Raw genomic sequence first — 22,705 nt, 5'->3', positions numbered from 1 at the left:
TAATATTGGCTATGTACTTGTTTGATTTTAAGTAGCCTCAGTGAAGCAGTTGGTCAGCTTCTTGAGAAAAGACTATTCTCAGTAAGTGCCCCCAATCAAGAAACACTTAAGCTAACAATGAACTTTGAGAGACACCAATCCACATCTGAGCTTTCCTGGGAATGTGGCCTCGGCCTGTAAAGAACTGAGTCGTGCATGGACATGTGACTTGCCCATGTGACTCCAAAACTCCATCTTGGAGCTGGATTGTGCACAGGAGAGGGGAAGGGGTTTCCACCCACAATGGAGAGACTATTTAAGCCCCTGGGGAAACCTCTCCATTTTGTCTTCAGCTGGCTCAAACGATAGCCTCTCCACCCCAAAGGATATCTGAAAGAAACTGGAACAAAAGACAATAACTACAGCGGCGTGAGTGATTGCTGGCCCCAGACTAGAAGGAGCCTAGTCTGTAAAAGAAGCTTATTGGAACATCTCTGAGGGTGAGATTTCATCTGTAATCACTTTCTTATTGTATTAGGCTTAGACGTGCATGTTTTATTTAATTTTGTTTGGTAATTTACTTTGTTCTGTCTGTTATTACTCGGAACCACTTAAATCCTACTTTTTGTATTTAATAAGATCACTTATTAATTAACCCAGAGCAAATATTAATACGGGGGGGGGGGGGGGAACGCGCAAACAGCTGTGCATATCTCTGCATCAATGTTATAGAGGATAACAATTTACGAGTTTACCCTACTTAAGCTTTATACAAGGTAAAATGGATTTATTTGGGGTTTGGACCCCATTGGGAGCTGGGAATCCGAGTACTGGAGACAGGAGCACTTCTTAAGCTGTTTTCAGTTAAGCCTGCAGCTTGTGGGGGACGTGGTTCAGACTTGGATCTGTGTTTGCAGCAGGCAAGAGTGTCTGGCTCAACCAAGGCAAGGTACTGAAGTCCCAAGCTGGCAGGAAAAACAGGCTTAGAGATAGTCTAGGCACATCAGGTGGCAGTCCCAAGGGGGTCTCAGTGACCGAACCCGTCACAAACAGATCCGCAGTATAGGCTACCTTTATGCTTGTTGCCCTCTAGATGGTCTGGGACTCATGGCACTGATTCAGCCACTCTTAAGAGTGGTTGGAGAACTGAAGCAGCAGTCCCAATGGAAAGCACTGCCTTTTAAAATTTGTTTCGCTTAACAAATATTCATATTCAGGCTCTTATGGCCTGGAATGGGTTTTTATAGCAAAATATTTTCTTCAACTCAAAAAAATATACAACAAACACTTTACCAATGAGGTTCATAGTATTATATCATACTGTTATGGCAAAATATTTGCTGAACTATGATACGTCAGTCATTACAGATCACTAGTTCAGTTCCTAGAAAGTAATGAAATCACAAACTACCCTATCATATTGTTCCATTTACCTTTGTTCATTTCTCAGTTTAGTGGATCCAACTTCCATCGCTACAGAGTTGCATGATTCATCTAGGTCCTCTTCACAAGACTAATTAAAAAATACACACACACACACACAGGGGAAGAGAGAGAGAGAGAGAGATTAGCTAAACAGTTCAAAAAATATACCATCACAGTGGGTGAAAAAACGGACAGATTACTTTTGTGTGACCTCTGTACAGTTGGTGCCATCAGGGGAGAAATACTAAGAACATTTATTTACTTTTGGAAAACTGAACTTTCTGTGGATGGACTGACACCATTAACAATATACCAAAACAAGTACTTTAACTATATTTCTGATGATCTACGGTATTCCGTTTAAGTTTGAAGTCTAGCCAACTTAACTTTTCTGTTTAGCTCTTACTAATTTGAAAATTTAATTGCTCAATTTTTTTAAAGGATACAGAATAATTAAAATGAATCATTTGCACTTTACTACTAAGAAACATACTTACATCACTGAGTACCTCAATTTTCAAAGCAGACTCAAGATTCTCATGAACCGTGTAAAACTTTTCCGCTCTAAAGAGAGCTGTCCAATATTTTTTCATATCTTCAACTGGGAAATACAATTAAAGTAGTGCATTCACTTTTATTTTAATTTTTAAAATATTTTTATGTATTAAGTTACTGGGTTGGGGTTTTTTGGAGAGTGGGTGGAGGCTGTTTTGTTATTTTAACCACCATAAGTTTCCTTTGTTTCCTGACTACTCACATACATCTTCAGGAAAGAACAATCTACTTGCAGTTGTTCAGTGAATATGCATATGAGAAAGAATTGTAAGGAACTAAGATTTAATAGACTCAACTAATAGAAGTCCAACAAACCTATTAAATCATCATCATCATCATCTCCTCCTCTTTCTCCTCCACTCAGAGCCTCATCAGGTTCATTCATCAGGTTATGCTTAGGTCTGAATTCATCTGCTTGAATACCAGATATTTGATTAACTGGCATTCTTAAAATAAGAAGGAAAAGAGGAGTTAAGTCTTTAAAAGTTTCAGTATTATTACTATCACTCTCATACTATTATAGTGAACGCTGAGACTGAAGTTTGGGTCTCATCACGCAGAGCTGCTTGTGAGAAAGGCTGAACACCCGTGACTTCCATTGACTTCTATAGGCATTGATGGTACTTAGTACTTCCCAGAAACAGGGGATAACAGAATTATCGAGCACCCTATATGCTTCAGATAATGTATTCTTACAGTACTAAGCTCCATAAGAGTGAGCTGAAACTCCTATATTTTTTTGTTAATACCACCATCAAGTTTTACAAAAGGTTGTTATTTTTGTATTGATATTGAAGAAAATCTCTCTAAAATAATTCCAAAATAACAATTCATCAAAATAGACATAATTAGTAATTTATTTTACAGAAAAACAAACACACAATCATCTCATCTAAATTTTCCAATATTTGTTTAATATGTTCTCAAATATTCAGATAAAATTGCTTTAGATTGCTCATATTAACAAATGCAGCTATTTCTGCATTCTTTTATTAGCAGTGTGTGATTCAATGACTACCTTCTATGCTTCTGAAGCCACAGTTTCTCCATATAGTTTAGGCTTTCTTCTTTGAATTCAATTTTAACAGGTTTTCTCAAAATTGTGAGATGGGTCTGTACCTCACAAACTCCCATGGATTCTATAAGTATAAATAAAACTGTAATATATATCATTAAAATATGTTAACAATATGCTTTCCTTTTTTAAACTATAAAATTCATTTTAATTAACAGTACATCAATAGTCTATGCTTGGTTTACGTGTTTGCTTATTCATGAAATTTAAAAGGTTAATCTCATATTATTCATATTCTGTTGAGAGAGTTATCTGGAACTTGTAGCCCATATGAAAAGTGAGTTTACAATCTAATTTGGATTGATTGGATTTGACTGAAAAAAATTCACTCTCTCTCTCAAGGCTAAGTCATCATACCCTGTGTGAAAACAGGCTTTAAACTGAAGATTTATTCAGAGTTGGGTAGCTGACATCAGCTGACTTCTTCTTCTGCTCCTTAACTGGTAGCAAGTAAATTGGAAGTTAAAAGGATATATGTAAAGATTTCACTGACAAGCAGTAAAGGAGAACTGTACTGTTAAGTTTTTCTAATGCCTAATAAAAGACAAGAAACTAACCGTTTAAGACAATGATATATCTTTCAAAGTATATGCATTATCTGTACTATGTAAGCTTGCTAATTAATTCTGAAGGTCATGTACTTGGAGGTATGAGATTTCAAAAACAGATTTACATGGGATACATGTCCAGATTGATATGTAAGACCCCAGACTTGGACACACTTATGTCTTACCTTTATGCATTGAAAGCAACTGGGCTGCTCAGATGCATAAAGTTAAGCTCATGCACAGTTGCAGGATCAAAACCCATAGATTTCCAAATAAAAACCCCAAATCATAGGAAAAGGTATTAGTAAAAGTGAAAGATTATTCTAAATGTATCAAGTAGCAAGCCATTTATACTTCAGAAAGAGAGAACAGAGCAAACTGCCATCCATATACTAGTGGAGACACAGAATATCCTGCACAAATCCAAAGAAACAAGATTTTGTTTCATGGTTCATGATTAACAGACCACATCTCTTCATAGGGAAGGAGTCAACCTGATACTCAGAGATTGATGCAGATACTCAGCTATGAGAGAAAAAGAAAATGCACTAAGATGTAATGTACATAATCTTGAGGCATGTGCATTGCTCACCTCAATAAACAGGCAGTAATCTTTAGGCTTTGAATTTACAGTATAGAAGTCTCAGGTGAAAGCAAGAGACCCAAGATTGGAGAGGTATATGACAGAAGTGCTTTGAACTCTTAGCAAGTACCTTTGATCTGAATATCTGAAAAATCCGTGGCAGCAAAATCTTATTAAATTATTTTTACAGATTTCACTGAAGAAAAGCGGTTAAATGACTTGCCCAGGGTCACAGAATCAGAAATAGAACTCTGGTCCCCTGCACCACCAGTAGACAACACTGTCTGTATACTATTCCACTATTCTAAATAGTGGAGAGAATACTTCAAGGAAAATATATTCACTATTCCTAGAAAATATGATCTTCACCAACAGTGTCTTAGAAACAATTCCAAATACTTAAATCCCTGTTTGCAATGTACATAAAAAGGCTATAATATTCCAAAAACATAATGCGGCCTACTTGAGCAAACTGAAGTTATAGAAACAGATTAACCAGCATTCAGAGTGCTTCAGTGTACAAACAGAGACACTAATATTCATTTGGTGTATCTTACATATTGTATACTTGAGGAACACCATCACAATAATAGTATGAAAAAAAACCACACAGTAACATTTGAAAAATATTTCAGAAAGTACAGACTTGCTAGCAGTATGTAAATGAGCTGTTTACTCATTTACGTACTGTTCTGTGCAGCACTCCATTCTGGTCTTCATTTGGTTCTAGGGAGCCCAGCATCAGTTTCCCTTCGTGCCAGAGCTCCTCAATAAGTCCAGCAAGGCCTTTGTCACATACCAATGCTCCTTCTTAAGGACTAGTTTATCAATGTACAATCTGCTCAAATACAGTCTCTTTCATCCCAGACTCCCAAAAGGTACAGCTCCTCCTTTCCTTTCCTCCTCCTACAGCAGCTTCAAATAAAGTCTGTTTTTGAGGTCTTTCACTTGGCACACGCCCCTCCTTTGTGAGGCTTGTCTAACACAGCTACTTATTAGTCTCTCTCCTGTCAGACCGCTCTGGATTACTCAGGCTTGTTTTCTTAAAACCAGTGCTCTCTGGATTCTGGGCCACACCTCCAGAAGGCTTCCCCAATTACTTCCCTCAGCAACCCTTTCAGCTGCTCAGTCCCAGCTCAAACAGTTCCTCCCTGCCTTTTTGTCCACTCTTCCCAGTTTTATAAAGCTTAGGGACCTTCCACTTCAATCAATCAGCTGCAGTTAATCAGCCAGAGGCCTCCTCTTTCAGTCAATTGGGCATCAAGGAATCAGTCACACTTTCACCCTCTGACACACATTTTGTCAATCTATTTGATGTATTGTTAAATCAGTGCAATGGGTAGAAAGGAAAAGATTTACTATCTAAGAAAGGGGCATACAGTTTGTGTCATGAATATATCATATATATCACGTTGGTAGATGCGCAGGTGAATGAGCCTCTGATACTGTGGCTGATGTGATTAGGCCCTATGATGGTGTCCTCTGAATAGATATGTGGACACAGTTGGCAACAGGCTTTGTTGCAAGGATAGGTTCCTGGGTTAGTGGTTCTGTTGTGTGGTTGCTGGTGAGTATTTGCTTCAGGTTGGGGGGCTGTCTGTAAGCAAGGACTGGCCTGTCTCCCAAGATCTGCGAGAGTGGGTCGTCCTTCAGGATAGGTTGTAGATTCTTGATGATGCATTGGAGAGGTTTTCCGCAGTTTCCATTGCCAACTCTGTCCACATATCTATTCAGGGGACACCATCATAGGCCTAATCACATCAGCCACACTATCAGAGGCTCGTTCACCTGCGCATCTACCAATGTGATATATGCCATCGTGTGCCAGCAATGCGCCTCTGCCATGTACATTGGTCAAACTGGACAGTCTCTATGTAAAAGAACAAATGGACACAAATCAGACGTCAAGAATTATAACATTCAAAAACCAGTCGGAGAACACTTCAATCTCTCTGGTCACTCGATTACAGACCTGAGAGTGGCTATCCCTCAACAAAAAAATTTCAAAAACAGACTCCAACAAGAGACTGCTGAATTGGAATTAATTTGCAAACTGGATACAATTAACTTGCGCTTGAATAGAGACTGGGAGTGGATGGGTCATTACACAAAGTGAAACTATTTCCCCATGTTATTTCTCCCCCCCCCCAACCCCCCACCATTCCTCAGACGTTCTTGTTAACTGCTGGAAATGGCCCACCTTGATTATCACTACAAAAGGTTTTCCTCCTTCTCCCCCCCGTTCCCCTGGTAATAGCTCATCTTAAGTGATCATTCTCCTTACAGTGTGTATAATAAAACCCATTGTTTCATGTTCTCTGTGTGTGTATATAAATCTCCCCACTGTATTTTCCACTGAATGCATCCGATGAAGTGAGCTGTAGCTCACGAAAGCTTATGCTCAAATAAATTTGTTAATCTCTAAGGTGCCACAAGTACTCCTTTTCTTTTTGCGAATACAGACTAACACGGCTGCTACTCTGAAACCTGTCATGAACTATGTCACCTTCCAGTAGCATGGTAATCAGCTGGAAACTTAGAAATGGTCATTTTAATAAAAAATTATGAATTCATACATTACTAGTTGATACTGTAAAGGCTGATATACGCTCATCAGTACATAAGCCTTGAGAATATGCACTATTGACCAAAATGGGTTCAGTTTCCTTTTTAAAAATGTATGTAGCAGAAGCTAATTCTTACCTGGTTGAGCCTCATCAGAGTTCTGTTCCTTTTTGTGTTCATGACCTCCATTTCTCCATTGAGTTAAAGCTTCTTGAAAGGACTCTGCAGATTCTTCCTCATCAAAAGTACCATACAATAATAACCCACCATTCTGATTCTCAGAAACTGCCCCTGTTGGTACTGTGGAAACTTCCTGAATCAATTTCAGGAAAGTGATCAATCAAATATGTCCTAATGGCAACTGTCTTCCCCACCACACACACAAATACCTGATGACAAAGGACTAATGGTTTCGCATCTTAACTGCTGAAGGGATTCAGTTCTTCCATGTGGTCCCCTTTCTTATGCACTACATTTGAGTTAAACTGTGATCAAGATAATTCAAGGCTATTTTTGGAAATCGCTCCTTTTAGCCAGATTGAATTGAGATACCCCATCAACAGAGCTCTAAGCCAGACTACTAAACAAATGCATAAAGGCATGCAGATTTATAGCCATAGAGTTTAAGGCCAGAAGGGATCACCAGATCATCCAGCCTGACTCAGTGTATATCACGGGCCACATGCATACTAAATTCAACTAGGAATGAATGCAATTTCTAAATTATCACTACTATTAAGTAGTACTATTAAGGCCATTCATATATTAGTGATAAGTATAAAATAGTTTATTATTAAAAGAAAATAGTTAATTCTAATGCTATAGATGTAATCTGCCAAAAGTCCAATAGAATCAGGGCTTGTTTCATTACAAGCAAAGCAGTAGCAATCTGAGGTCCCGCATCTCATGCAGACCACATGCAGAAACATGGACCAGAGGGGTGGATCAAATGGATAGCCTGATCTAACTTTTGGCAATTTGTGGCACCAGAAATCACAGGGCCAAAACACTAAGGAATTATGAGTGTAAAAATTGAATTTTCTGTTGTTTTACAGGAACACACACAGCTCACAGAAATTCCTCAGCCTACCTCAGCATTGCCTGTTGACATTAGCAGAGATGAAGAAATGTCTGACATGAACTGATTCTTGCTATTTGCTTTCTTCTGCTCATGATTCTCTTTGGATTCATCAGGATTAAAGTATTTCATGAATTGATGGGTAGCTTCTAATTTTCCAACTGATACACGGGTTTTTGCCTACGAACAATATAGATCACCAGATTAATTCAAAATAAACACACACACTTTCCACTAAACAATGCTCAAATTACAGAGGCAGAAACAAATAAACAGAGCAGAACACAGAATGATGGTGGACTGACCATATCCTATCTTCAACAATCTGAATCAAACTGAATATTCAGATCAGACAGGAATGTAAGAGACTACCAGATTATTTAATGTATATGGGAAATAATCTACACAGCGCATGTCATATGTTAAAATAACTTTATAATCAACATGCTATAAAATTTGTAACTAAGGAAGGTCAATCAGATATTGGTTAGATTTTGTCTTCTTTAAAACTGCAGCTGGAGAGACCCTTAAGAGATGAAGCTGATTTAAGTAGCTCAAAGAAATTCCAAAGAAAGGCTGGAAGTACCAGGTCAAAGGCTGGAAGTAGTTCTTAGATGACAACACTTTTAATCACATTGTTGATTGCATTTTTGTTGTAGCTGTGTTAATCCCAGAATATTAGATACCAGGTGAAATATTATCTTTTATTGAACCAACTTCTGTTGATGAAAGACTCAAGCTTTCTCCAACAGAAGCTAGTCCAATAAAAGATATTACCTCACCCACCTGGTCTCTTTAATTCCATTGCCACTTTCTTTTATTCCTCTGCAACTTACATTAGTATAAAGCAAACTGCTCCATAAATTTCATCTTATGAGGTTCTAATTGCCCATACTTGAACAATTACCTAAATGAGAAAAAGTAAAACCAAAGAGAATAGAAAAAAGAATGCAAATCTCCTCTCTCCATTTGTCCTGTGGAAAGATTTTGTTTCAGAGCCACATTTGGGATCTAGAAAATACAGTGGACATAGAATGCTAAGTAAAAATATGTATGATGCCACAAAGGTCCCTGTGTTTCCCTGCTATGTAAAAATATGCATAGAAGAAAAAGCTAATAAGAATACTCCTTGGGTCTCAGGACAAGCAAGAATGCACACAGGAAGTGTGGCCAGAATAAGCTGAAGAACACAAGATGCATTGTAAACCTAGGCCCAATCACTTTGGCTCTGTGACTTCAACCACTCCAGGGAACTCCCTCTAGCTCCATCTACCTATGACAATACAGTTGATCTAGTATCCTTGCTGTCAATGGCTTGCACCTCGCATACCACATTCTACGACCTTCCAACGAGCATGCAAGAAGAGTTAATGTTGCTTCAAGCTACATTCGCTTTTTGCCATTTTGACTGAATATATTCTATTCAAATTCTTATCCCATAATTCTCACCATGATATGGTGGGGGATACATTTTCCCAGGGGAAATATATTACTTTGTTGTGTCCTCTATTTCTGATTCCCCAGAACTGCTGGCAACAATCCACGTCAGCAAAAGATCACTAAAATATTTGGAGACCAGAAGCCACATATTTTGAGAGAAGGAGACCTTCTCTACATGATTGCATTTCCTCTTGGCAGGGTTCCTTAAGGCATTTTATGCTCACTTGCTTCCCTCCAGAGGTAAAGTATAAGGCCAAAGAAAATGAGTTTGGTGCTCTCTAGTCACTTTCCATTTGATTTTTGACCACAGCATTCAGGTGAAAATCAAGACTAATATTCCCTGCTCAAGAGATAGTAGCATGTGGAAGCAAGTGAAGCAACTGACTGAATTGTTTGTGGCTCTAAATGGTACTACAACACATTTATATATGTCTATCACAGATATTTGTAAAACTGTCACCTAGAGCTCTATCTATACATTTTACACAGCATTACTCTCTTGATTTGGCATTTTGCTAATTTGTTTTGGAATTAATTCTATTTAACTGATTTTGAAGAGAATACTCGGATGAACATACTGGACTGGTTCCTATATTATTATAGTTCCTAGCAAGTGATTTTAGATGCTCTCTGAGTTTCCTCTGCCTTGCTAACTAAACAAAATAAGATTATGGTGAAACATTCCAATTAGGGGGTAGGATTTTGAAAGATACTGAAGTGATTTCAGAGTACAAGTCCCATCAACTTTCAGTGGAACTTGTGCTTTCAAAAATCCCATCCATGATCCTTTCTAAACTTGGTATGATGTGTAACTGGCTGTTTCCACACCAATTTGTTGAATTTTGAATTAATAAGAATTGTATCTTAAATGCATAAAATGATCAGGAAAATAATAAAAATTGGTCATATTCACAGGTTTTACTGTCACAACCTCAACCTAAAGAATCTACTGCAAACTGTCATCATACTAAGAGGATTAAAAAAACAACACCTCCAATCATCTATTTAAAAGAAATGCTGGTTCCTTCCCCTTCCCCCCCACCACCCCAATTTCTACAGTTACCTGCCATCCAGTATGATGGCTCAATTAATCCAAAAATTAACCTAATTTTGCTTTCTCAGCATCAAGATTCTATAATTTACAAAAAGGTTAAAAAAAAACATGAAAACAGAACAATTAAAAATGAGCATTTTCATTATACTTGTTTTTATACTAACTTCAGGGCAGATCTGCAGGTGGTATAAATTAATTACTTCAGTGAAGCTCTGACAATTTACAACAGCTAAGGATCTGTCCCTTCCTTTCAAAAGGAAATTTTGACACTGCCACTGATTTTTAAAATCAGGGTTCAAGTATTATTCAGAATGTGTCTATATGAATATTTCCTTTCCACCTCCTCACAAAGACTGTTTCACTGGGCTTTCTAAATGTATTTTTAAAACATGAAGATCAATAGCACTTAAGTATTTAGGATGATGGCAGGCTGTCAATCTTTTGGACTAACAGAAATTCAATTATTTTGGCACAAATGTCAGAAAGTTATTTTACTGTAAAAGCATTCCAGATAACATAATGTCATAAAGATGATAGCAGCAGATCCAACCTACTTCCATTCCTCAAATGTAATGCATCTTGATTGCCAAGGACTTTCCTGAACCCCATTAAGGCCTAGGACTGTAAAAGCAGCAACTAAGGCCACAGTTGGATTTTCAATTTTCTCCTTTATCACATTAAAAATAAACGTATTCCTGCCATCTCATACACGCTGAACAGTTGAGACTGGATGTACAGCTACTTACTTGTTTTCCAAAGCCTTAGAGGCACACTAAATAGATGCTCTAGCACATATCAATACATTCAGTGTTAGGCTTTGTAGATTAGCTAACTTTTCCAGAATTTAGCAAATATCGTTTTATGTCATTAGCTTAATTCTCACTGCCTTACATTTCCCATTTTGTGCTGTACTTTTCCTTTGTCTACACAGCTGACACAAAGATTCTTTCTTCCTCGCTCCCTTGCAATACATCTGTTCGCATGCTTTGCTAGATGTTTGCTATACTAAAAAGCAAAGTTACTATCTATAACTGTTTAGGTATTTGCTTCCAGGGATCAATCATTATGGGGATTTGGAGTCCTAGTACCAGGAGCTCTGAGCAGTCTAGAAGGGCAGTCCTTATTGAGGCCATATAAGTGTTTCTTACTTTGACTGTTCAGATCCTATACAATTCTCCCCCAAGGAGTTCAGTCACAAATTTATTTAATGCATTATTTTTTTAACGAGCATCATCAGCATGGAAGCATGTTCTCTGGAATAGTGGCCAAAGCATCAAGGGGCATATGAATCTTTAGCGCATCTGACACAAATATCTTGCAACGCCAGCTACATCAGTGCCATGCAAACACCTATTCTCACTTTCAGGTGACATTGTAAACAAGAAGCAGGAAGTATTATCTCCTGAAAATGTAAACAAACTTGTTTGTCTTAGTGATTGGCGGAACAAGAAGTAGGACTGAGTGGACTTGTAGGCACTAAAGTTTTACATTGTTTTATTTTTGAATGTGGTTATTTTTTGTACTTAATTCTACATTTGTAAGTTCACCTTTCATAATAAAGAGACTGCACTACAGGACTTGTATAAGTGAACTGAAAAATACTATTTATTTTATTTTTACAATGTAAATACTTATAATAAAAAATAAATATAAAGTGAGCACTGTACACTTTGTATTCTGTGCTGTAATTGAAATCAATATATTTGAAAAATGTGGAAAACATCCAAAATATTTATATCAATAATATTCTATTAATGTTTAACAGCGCAATTAATCATGCTTATTTTTTTTAAATTGCTTGACAGCCCTAGTTTCTGCTATATAAAGGGAAAAGAAAATATGATGGCATATGCCCTGTTCAGGAAAGAGGGCTCTGACCTGCTGCCTCCAGGTCGCCAGCAGCTAGTCCTCTGGCAGCTTTGTACGGGGGGAAATGTGACCTTAAGAGCTTCCCAGTTTCAGCTGGCTTAACCAATTCAGTGTACACAACTCACTATAGTTATAATCTGTATATAAAAAGTGTCATGTGAGATATCACTGGAAAACTAATAAAACTCACTGATATTAACATTCTTGCATGATGTACATATGTGGCGTATACAAGAAGTTATTAAGAAGAAATTACGTACCTTGTGCAGTAACAACTGTTCTTCGAGATGTGTCCCTATGAGTGCTCCACTGTAGGTGCACTTGCGTCATTGTGCTGCTGATCAGAGAACTTTGATAGGAGTGTCCATTCGGCCCGCACACATGCTGTCCCCTACTCATGCCCTGTCACGAGGCTAACCAGCATGTGCGGGCGAACCCCCACTCAGTTCCTTCTCTATCACAGAGTCCTTGACAAGAACTCCAAAATAGATGGGAGGAGGGTGGGATACGGAGCACCCATACGGGGACACATCTCGAAGAACCATTGTTACAGCAAAAAGTGAATAACTTTCTCTTTTTCTTTGAGTAGCATCCCTCTGGATGCTCCACTGTAGGCAACTCCAAGCAGTATCCCCACTGCAGGGCTGGAGCTTCGGAGTCAAGTCTTTGGATGACAATACTGTAAAACCGAAGATAGCATCGGAGGCAGAGTCCCCGGTAATCACATAATGTTCTGCAAAGGTATACACAGACGCCCAGGTTTTAGCCCTGAAAATTTCCAAGATAAGGATGTTCTTGAGGAAGGCAACAGAGGAGAAAAACGACCTCATGGAGTGCATGCTGTGAACCTGATAGCAGTGTTTGATACAGTTCAAGACCCATTTGGAAGGTCTCTGAGCCAATATTGCTACATCTTTAGACCTTTTCATAATGGATAAGAAAAGCTTAGATTTCCTAAAGCTTTCATCCTGTCCAGGTAAAGGGCCAAACGTCTCCTAATGTCTAGTGTGTGCTGTGTGGCCTCACTGTGATAACAGGGTAAAAGGTCAGGAGGTGAAACAGTTGGTTTATGTGAACAGACTAAGCCACCTTGAGGATTATCTTCAGGTGCAGTTAGAGTAACCTTGTCCGGAAAGTATACTATATGACAGGGTGTGCCATTAATGCCACTACCTCCCCAATTCTCTTCACTGAGGTGATCGCCACAAGGAATGCTGTCTTCATGGACAGGTATGTGAGTGAACAGATGGCCATGGGTTCAAAGGGTGGCCTAGTCAGGCTTTTTAGTACCAAGTTTAGGTACCATGATGGGGGGGGGTGAGGTGGGGGAGGGAAAGACATCTGGGTTGGAGAAAAAGGTTTACTACATCCTGGAGGAAACACTGTGTAGTGAGAGCACTGAGTCTCTATTTGTTGAAGGAAGGCTGCTATGGCCAGCAGGTGAATTTTGAGTGAATTAAGGGATAGTCCTGATTTCTTGAGAGCCAATATATACTCTAGGGCAGTGTTTCCCAAACTTGGGATGCCGCTTGTTCAGGAAAAGCCCCTGGTAGGCCAGGCTGGTTTGTTTACCTGCCGCGTCCGCAGGTTTGGCTGATCGCGGCTCCCACTGGCTGCGGTTTGCTGTGCCTGGCCAATGGGGCTGCGGGAAGGGCGGCCAGTATGTCCCTCGGCCCGCGCCAATTCCTGCAGCCCCCATTGGCCGGGCAGAGCAAACCGCGGCCAGTGGGAGCCGCGATCAGCCGAACCTGCGGATGTGGCAGGGAAGCAAACCAGCTGGGCCCGCCAGGGGCTTTTCCTGTACAAGCAGCGTCCCAAGTTTGGGAAACGCTGCTCTAGGGCTATTGGGAGAGTAGCGCCTGTCGGGGAAATTTGCTTGGAATTACAGCAAACATGAAACCTGGTCCACTCTTGCTGGTAACTATGACAGGTAGCCAATTTTCTACTCTGTAGTAACATTTCCTGTACCTCCTCAGAGCAGGATCTTTCTATGTGTTGGAAACAGAAAGGAGTCAGGCTTTGAGTCGGAGTATCTGCAAGTTAGGGTGGAGAGTGCATCCTTCGTTCTTCGAAAGGAGGCACGGAATGGGATGAAGAGGGATCTGCAGACACTTCTCCAACTATGACAGGTAAGGGTACCAGGTCTGTGTTGGCCAGATGGGAACAATCCGTATAACATTTGCTCTCTTTGTCTTTTTATTTGAACAAGATTTTTAGCAATAGAGGAAAAAGCATATGGAAGGCCCTTGTCCCATGAAAGGAGAACGTCCCCTAAGGAGTGCTGTCCGAAGCCTGCCTGGAGCAGTAGCGTGGGCATTTCCTGTCCAGGTAAGTGACAAACAAGTCTATTGTCAACATCCCCCAATGTCTGAATATGTTGTGAAGTACTACTGAGTTCATCTCCCACTCGTGGTCAGTGGGAACTTGCAGCTAACACTGTCCACTTTTGTGTTCTGTACTTCTGGTAAATAGGCTGCTGAAACTGTCACATTGTGGAAAACACACCAGTCCCATAGCTTTAGTGCTTCTGCACAAAGGAAAGACTATCTGGCATGCCCATGACAATTTGTGTAGTAAATGAATGCTATGTTATCTATAAGGATCCTTGTGTGTACACCTCTGATCAACAGAAGGAAATGAGCACGTGTTCCTCACCGCTCTGAATTTGAGGAAGTCGATATGAACATGCCTCCATGGGTAACCATTTGCCTTGTGTTGCGAGGTTGTTGAGATTGCTCCCCATCCTAAGAGGGATGCATTGGCAATGAGGAGTAGTGACGAAGAGGGCTGTGCAAACGGGATCCCCATACACTGGGTACTTCTACCAGTTCAAGGATTGTTTGACCTTGGTGGGTAACAATAGGGGGTTTTTTTAGGCTGTCTCTGTTCGACCTGTACACTGAGCTGAACCACAACTGGAGACGCTTCATGTGTAATCTGGCCTGAGCTATCACAAACGTGCCCACAGCCATGTGCCCCAGAAGTTGAAGGTAGTGTTTGGCTAATATTTGAGGGCTGGTCTGCACTGTCTCTGTGGACAGATTGAGGAATCTATGTTGTGGGAGGAGCACTCTCACTCAGAGTTGAGACCAGCTCCTATGAACTCTAATCTTTGTACTGGGGTTAATGTCAATTTTTGGACATTGATTTGTAGGCCCAGGCTTCTGAATAAGTCCACAGTCACATGGGTAACCTATAGGGTTTTGAAGGAATGAGCCCTGAGGAGGCAGATGTCCAAATAGGGGTAGATCATGATCCCCTGGGAACAAAGGTGAGATGCCATTACCGAGAGGACCTTGAAGAATACTTTTGGCATCGATGATAGCCTGAAGGGGAGTACTCTGTATTGATAGTGGTACTGTCCTAGGATAAATCTGAGGAACTTTCTGTGGGAAAGTAATATTGAAAAACGGAAATAAGCATCCTGAAGCTCGAGGGCTGAAAATCAGTCTCCCTGTTCCACAGCTGGAATAATCACTGCTAGAGTGACCATCTTGAATTTTTGAGCCTTGACAAACTTGTTGAGTGCTCTGAGGTCCACTATGGGTCTCCAACCCCCCTTTTCTTGATACGAGGAAGTAGCGAGCGTAAAAACCTTTCCTTAATACTTGCTTAGGTACTGGTTTTATGGCTTCTACACAGAGGAGGTTGTCACAATAAACTCTCATGAGAGGCGTCCCTGGAGAGGGATGCGAAGGGTGTTGTGGGGGAAAGCGGGGTGGCAGGGAGGTGAAATGAATGGGATACCCATTACAGATGATTTCTAGCACTCATTTGTCAAATGTTATCCTATTCCCAGGTGCAGTGGAACAGAACAAGGCATTATCCAAAGGGACGCAAAAGGTTGGTCAGCATCAGGTAGCTCTTATGTGAGTGATCTGTTGGTGCCCCGTCTAATCCATCAGAATTAATATTTTGAAAGTGGATGGTTGGAAAGACGAAGGTTGAGGGTCCAATGGTTTGCACTTTGTGAATCTGGACTCTCACTTTTGTAGTTCATAAAAGCATTGAGATTGATATGATTTAAGAGAGGAATAAGATCTGCATTTACTCTTCTGTCCAGGTGCATAAATCCCCAATGACTGAAGGATAGCCCTGGAGTTTGTGGAGTGATGAGTCCATCTTTTCCGCAAAGAATTTGGTGCCTTCGAAGGGAAGGTCCTCCACAGTTGTCTGTAGTTCCTTGGGGAAGCCAGATAAATGTACTGAAGAGGCTCCTTGCATCACTACTGCTGTGGAGATGGATCAGTATCAGTCACGGTATCAGTCATGTTGAGCACTGATTGGAATGCCATCTTGGTCACCAGTTGTCCTTCATTGATAATGGCCCTTAACTGATCTCCGTAAGATTCTGGAAACTGATAAATAAATTGTATTTGGAATAATCAAAGTAGTCGTATTTTGCTGTTAGTGATTGATAATTTGCTATGCGGAATTGTAGTGTGGCTGACCAATAAGCCTTTCTTCCAAATAGATAGAGATTTTTCCAATCCCTATCATATGGGGTGGACTTCGCCTGGTGTTGAGGACCTGTGGAGTTGATATCGTCTACGGCAATAGAATTAGGTGGTGGATAGGAGGAAAGAAATTCTGTGTACTTGGCTGGGATGTAGTATTTCTTATCAGCTAAATTACAGGTTGGCACAAAGGATGTAGGGGCCTGCCATAAAAGTTTGGCTGGATCCAAGAGAACCTCATTGATGGGGAGGGCTACTCTCGATGAAGAAAAGGAGTGTAACATGTCTATCAGTTTATGTTGTGATTCTTCTGCCTCCTCTAGAGGTCATTGCAGAGTGTCTGCCACCCTCTTAGCTAAGTCTTGAAAGGGACAGCAGAGGGGGCATCACTGCCTCATCTGGTGAAGGGGACAAAATGTTGGTCAGAAATGTGACCTCTTCATCAAGGTCTACCTCCTGTTTCTCCCTCATCTCTTCTGGAGGTTCAGTGGCTCTAGATCAGTGGTTCCCAAACTTGGTTCGCGGTTTGTTCGGATTAAGCCCCTGGTGGGCCACAAGATGCTTTGTTTACCTGGAGCATCCGCAGGTACGGCTGGTCACAGCTCCCAGTGGCCATGGTTTGCCATTCCCAGCCAATGAGAGCTGTGGGAATCAGTGGCCCAGCTCATGCTGCTTCCCACAACTCCCATTCGCTGGGAACAGCGAACCGCTACCACTGAGAGCTGCAAGCAGCCGTACCTGCGGACACTCAGGTAAACAAAGTGTCTCTGGGCCCACCAAGGGCTTACCCTGAACAAGCTATGAACCAAGTTTGGGAACCACTGCTTTAGATGCCGAGGCTAATCGAAGGCGCTTCATTAATTTGTAATGGGCCACGCTAGATGCCCAGTAAGCATAATGTCTATAAGCCTCTCACGGGTCCCATTGGGATGGCAGGAAGGGTCCCGGTGGCTGGCACCATAGTTGTCCATATCAGGGTGGTTGAGGGCCCGATGGACTGTACAGCTTTGAAGGTCCAGACTGGTAATGGGCACTATAGGGTGCATGAAAGGAGCGATGGGAAACAACCTCCTCCTACTAGCCACCAGACTCTCCACTGGACAATGGTGGTGCATAGCATGGTGCTGGTGGTGACTCCCGAGTTCGGGGTAGTCTCAGTACCGAGCAGCAGAGACTCAGATACATTAGATATTGTAAAGTCTTTGGAGCATCTGAACTCCTGTGTTGCTGGGGAGGTCAGTACCAGTGATGGCTGCTGGTGCGGAGACGACAGTACTGACCAGGTCAGCAATGTATGCCAGGCTAAACGCACCAATGTTGTTTGGCATACCATTGATGGCACTGAGGCGTTGCCCATACAGAGGATTCCTCCCCCAAGCATGGTCTCTGTCTTTATCTCTCCCAGTCAATATCATAGTTTCAGTGCCTGGGCCCATCAGATTTTTAGGCATGTCAATGCATCCTGCTGACACAATACCATCTGAGCTCTGGGTGCCATGTTTGGCCAGCTCCAGTGCCATCGGTACTGACGATATCAAACATGCCAGAGATCTTTTCCAGCTGGTTTGGGCTCATTCTGGGGATTCACAGGTCTCTTTTTTTTTTGAGGCCTTATGTGAGCGTCTCATGGTTTTAGTTCACCACCTTTGGATTTGGAGGGCTCTTGTGAAGATTCCTATTTGGGTAAATCTTGGCATGGGTCTGAAGGAGGTTGGAGAGCTGCCTCCATTAGAAGGAGTTTAAGTCCGAGCTCCCTGTCTTTTCAAGATTGCGGCTTCAGTTGCTGACAAAAACCACACTTCTGAGGAATGTGGTTTTCCCCGAGGCAACAGACACTATAAGAATGTCCGTCCATTACAGGGAAGAACTCTTTATATGAAAGGCATCTCTTAAACCCCAGTTAATTAGGTATACTCTGGAGAAAGGGAAAGAAGTAGATAAAGTTTGGGGGGGGTTAAAAACAAAAAATCTCTAAACAAATATAAAAAGATTAACTACTATTTAATTTTGAACAACAGAGTTAGCAATCCGATGAACAGACTGCTAATACTCCATCTATAGCCAGGAGTGGTTGAGAAGAAACTGAGGGTGAGGCTCACTGCACACGCTGGTTAGCCTCATGGCAGAGCATGAAGAAGGGATAGTGCATGTGCAGGCCAAAAAATACTGCTTTCCAAAAGTTCTCTAATCAGCTGCACAGGGACGCAAGTGTACCTATAGCAGATCACTATTCTAAGAAGAAGGAGTGTTACAATTATATTCTTAAAATGTGTTTAAGCAGTCTTCCTTAGAAAAAGGAATGTGTACTTAATTCTCTGACCAGCCCTGTCTTCAGGCAAAGACAATGAAGGTCCATATTTACATACCAGGTATACAAAAATATCAAGCTAACAAGTGGGGGAGAAGGTAGCATGGCTTCTATGCCTCAGCAGGATAGAAAAACTAAGTCTGGGTTTTACTTTCAAAGAATACATTGCAAAGGTTTACTAGTCTATACAGACAAGGGGACTGAAGGTCAAAAGATAAGCAATAGAACCAACTGATTACACACAATATTACTATATTATCAAAGTGTACAGAGCTAATGAGACACTGGTGATTAATAGTATTGTGAAATGTATGTATTAATACAATATGAGGAAATATGGATACTAAATGATATTATGCTTTAAAGTCTATGGCCAAACATGGAGAAACAGGTTTCCTCAGAGATAAAAGAAAAGTTAGCTATCTACCAATTAAATTAAGCAAGAAACCTGCCAGAAACAATGGAAGACAAATTTACATAGAAATCAGCAAGGAAGTGGGGAGTCCACAGGAAGGGAAGAACAGCATGAAGTCATCCTGCTTCTTGAAACAAAGTCACTTAAGTTTGGAAGACATAAGCAAAGCAGAAACCATATTTGCGATCCATCACCAGGCAGACAAGGGAACAGAGCTCTTGCAAGCTGAAAAAGATGTGTCCTTCAACCAAGAGGGGTGGGGGGAGGGAGTCTCTGTCTCTGGGAAATGAATATAGATAAGAAAAAACATCTTGAATAAATCCTGTACCTTGCTAGATTAAGTTAGATGTGTGTTTTCACTTCTATTTGCTAGTAACCCTTTCTAACTTTATTTCTTTTATGTGGCACCACTTAACCTAAATCCTAATGTTAATAATTTAGTTTATTTTTACCATGAGAAAACTCAGTGCTGTGTTTAAGCAGAATTGTGCATTTACCCCAGTTAAGTTAATAAGCTGTGACGTGCTTATGTGTCTTTAGAGGAACAAACAAACATTATTTCTCTGAACTGCCCAGCAGATGGCTGGACATTGCAGAGCACACAGGTCTGGGGAAATTCAAGACTGGGAGTATGTTTGGGTCACCTTACTGGTTGTAACCAAGGCAGGTGAAAGCCAGAGTGGGGCTCTGGGGCTGTAACAGGCTGCTGGGCTCAGAGCTGCTGAACCAGGTCTGTCTACCACACAACCACTTCAGGGTTTGACAAGCATACTTGTAGGTTGGTTGTGAACATCCCAGGCTGGAAGCTACAGCAACAAAGCATTGTAAGGCACCTAGGGTTGCACAGCAAATGGTGTCACAGCCCCTCAACTGGTCTGGACTGCACCCCCTGAAGACCAGGACAATCTGCCCCTGATTCTGGTATAAATCCCTTAATCTCGGTGTGTCTCAACTTCCCCATTTATAAATAAAAAAAACAATTTGTCCTCCTTTATAAAGTATTTTGAGATCTATGAATGAGACTGCAAGTTATTATTATTACTTAATTATTAATACTCCAACCTTATGTTCTGAATGTACAAATTGTGAGAACTGATAGATCAAATAGATTCAATAAATCACTGTTTGTGACTGTTCAATGTGGAGAAAATGCTTTTAAATCCGGCCAAAATAGCTGACAGAACATATATATCTTGCTGTATAAAAGTGGGCTAGTAATAGGGGTCCAAGAAGATGATTTACTACCTGCTTTTCTACACTACTGACTATCATCCCTCAATGAGCTGGGTCATCCTGTAACTGTCTTAATTTTTTCCTCTTAATGTAATCTTTCAAATAATATGCTATGAGCATGCATCGTTCTGACAAGAACACATTAATCAGAGCAACAACTTTGATAATTTATAACATTACTAAAAAGATTATACTTTTGGGGTGAAAAGGTCTGACATCTGCAAATAAATTTCATGAGAGAAAGTACCATAAAATTGTCACAGGGCACATCTTGACAATCAAACATTGTCTTTTTCCAAAAATACAGTTTGACTTGGTAATGAACACAAATTAAATTGAAAGGAAATATTTAAGTTCCCCGAGATTCAGTCAACATGCTTTTATACATATTCCCTATATTTACAATAATTTTCATATTTATCTGAAAGTAATTTTGTTTCTCTCCACAGAAGTAAGTCTAAACACTTCTACATACAGAACTCCTGACATGTTTTCTCTTTAGTTCATTAAACCAGCCCATAAAACAGTGCAGCCATAATTAATGTATCAACGAAACAAAATGAAAAACAGGATAATTTTATATAAATTTCTACAAATTGAACTGCATAAAAACACCACCTCATTTAACAAAAATCAAATACTATTTGATGTGTAAAATGGAAGAAACAGGGATCTAAAAATTGGACAAAAGTTATTACCATGATCAATTTATGCAATATAGCAAAATGTGATGAATGAGAAATAAAGCAGTTTTAAATAAGTGTGCTATTATAATTTTATGCAGAAATCCTTACTACAGTGGTCATTAAAATGTTATCATTACATCAAAAGAATACACAGTACAAATAAACCTGTACTTTAAAGATGATTTTTTTAATGCTGTTAACGCAGGCCCAAATGGCAATGAACTATACTACTTTACAAAGAACATTACACTCTTCAGATTTCACCATCGTTAAATTATTTGTTGTTCTGAAAAAAATAAATCTTTCCAATTATATCACTATCATTTTCACCAATATGTGACTGTTCATTTGACGGACAAGAGCTAATTGTATATGGGAATTCTCTTCTATTAAAATGTATTAAAGCAGCAAACAGAATAGTATGTTAATTACCCTAGCAGGCATTTACCATTGTACGTGGCTACTTTTACGACATCCAGATTAATTTGTTGCTTTTAGAGCCAACTCAAATATATTTGCACCATGTGAATGAAAACTGCTCGACACCAAACAATTTGAGTGACCGTGTAGCATAAAATCACCCCTCCCCCAGTCTGTGGAGGTTTATGTATGCAAAGTCTCTTCAACTAACAATCTGCCGGCTGCTTTTTAGAACCTTGTGGCATGACAGTTATTTCAGTCACTTTTTTCCCATGAGAAATCAAAAGATTGTAAAACCTATTAGTGCATAGAGTAAGAACTGTACATTTTTTTCCAACACTAGAATCAGTATAATATACATTTGCTGCATTTTACAGGAAGTTTCTGTACAAACACTAAAGCTCCTTTTAATTAAAATCTGTTCATTTTTCTTAGGTAAAATTTAAAAACACCACTTTTTATAAATTGTAATTAAAAAAACACTGCATGGTACAAAACTCAGCTTATTTTTAACCCAACTGATCTTAAAATTTAGCCCTATTTCTTACCTATGAAGTAGAAATACTACTCACATGCATCAGTGTTTCTAGGATCAGGGCCTCAGAAACACAGTTTGGTATATATAAAGATTTTGGGGTATTATAAAAAGTTGATGACCTTATTATAAAACAAAATAATCTCTCACCTACTGATAAATGAAATTGAAACATATATTAAAGATGTAATAATAAATGCAGAAAATATGTCATTGTGTGACAAAAAAAGGCTTCTGATGAATGAAAATGTTTAAGAAATGCAATTATTTAAACAATTAAGTTTGGAACTATTTACAGAGACAAGTTTTATTATAAATATAAGATTATCCAAAAAAGTCTGTACCTGCAAAGGAATCATTCTGTGGAGCTTCAGTGCCCCCTTCTGGTGGACTCTGGCAAAGCAACTACCACAGTAATCTTCCCCACATTCTAAGCATACCTTGAACAAAAAGACAGGTTTCAGAGTAGCCGTGTTAGTC

At 39.9% G+C, this 22,705-nt stretch overlaps 1 protein-coding gene across 11 annotated transcripts in view; it reads right to left on the bottom strand.

Annotated features, from left to right (window-relative positions):
- ZBBX (zinc finger B-box domain containing) overlaps positions 1 to 22,705 on the bottom strand; it is a 50,847-nt gene that overhangs the window by 14,852 nt on the left and 13,290 nt on the right. For 6 of the 11 annotated variants that reach the window (XM_038417390.2, XM_038417388.2, XM_043492496.1 and 3 more), the window contains 7 exons: positions 22,570 to 22,665; positions 7,821 to 7,988; positions 6,869 to 7,043; positions 2,978 to 3,098; positions 2,275 to 2,405; positions 1,902 to 2,005; positions 1,413 to 1,492 (listed from right to left, as the gene is read on the bottom strand). In XM_038417390.2, coding sequence (XP_038273318.1) covers positions 1,413 to 1,492; positions 1,902 to 2,005; positions 2,275 to 2,405; positions 2,978 to 3,098; positions 6,869 to 7,043; positions 7,821 to 7,988; positions 22,570 to 22,665 — 875 coding nt within the window. Of the gene's footprint in view, positions 1 to 1,412; positions 1,493 to 1,901; positions 2,006 to 2,274; positions 2,406 to 2,977; positions 3,117 to 6,868; positions 7,044 to 7,820; positions 7,989 to 22,569; positions 22,666 to 22,705 lie in introns of all 11 variants that reach the window. The other 5 variants (XM_043492493.1, XM_043492494.1, XM_043492492.1 and 2 more) reach the window with 1 other exon arrangement.

Source organism: Dermochelys coriacea, chromosome 9 (assembly GCF_009764565.3).
Source record: "Dermochelys coriacea isolate rDerCor1 chromosome 9, rDerCor1.pri.v4, whole genome shotgun sequence".
Taxonomy (NCBI): Eukaryota; Metazoa; Chordata; order Testudines; family Dermochelyidae; genus Dermochelys; species Dermochelys coriacea.
The sequence above is the reverse complement of the archived record's forward strand: the minus strand, read 5'-3'. Positions and strand labels throughout refer to the sequence as shown.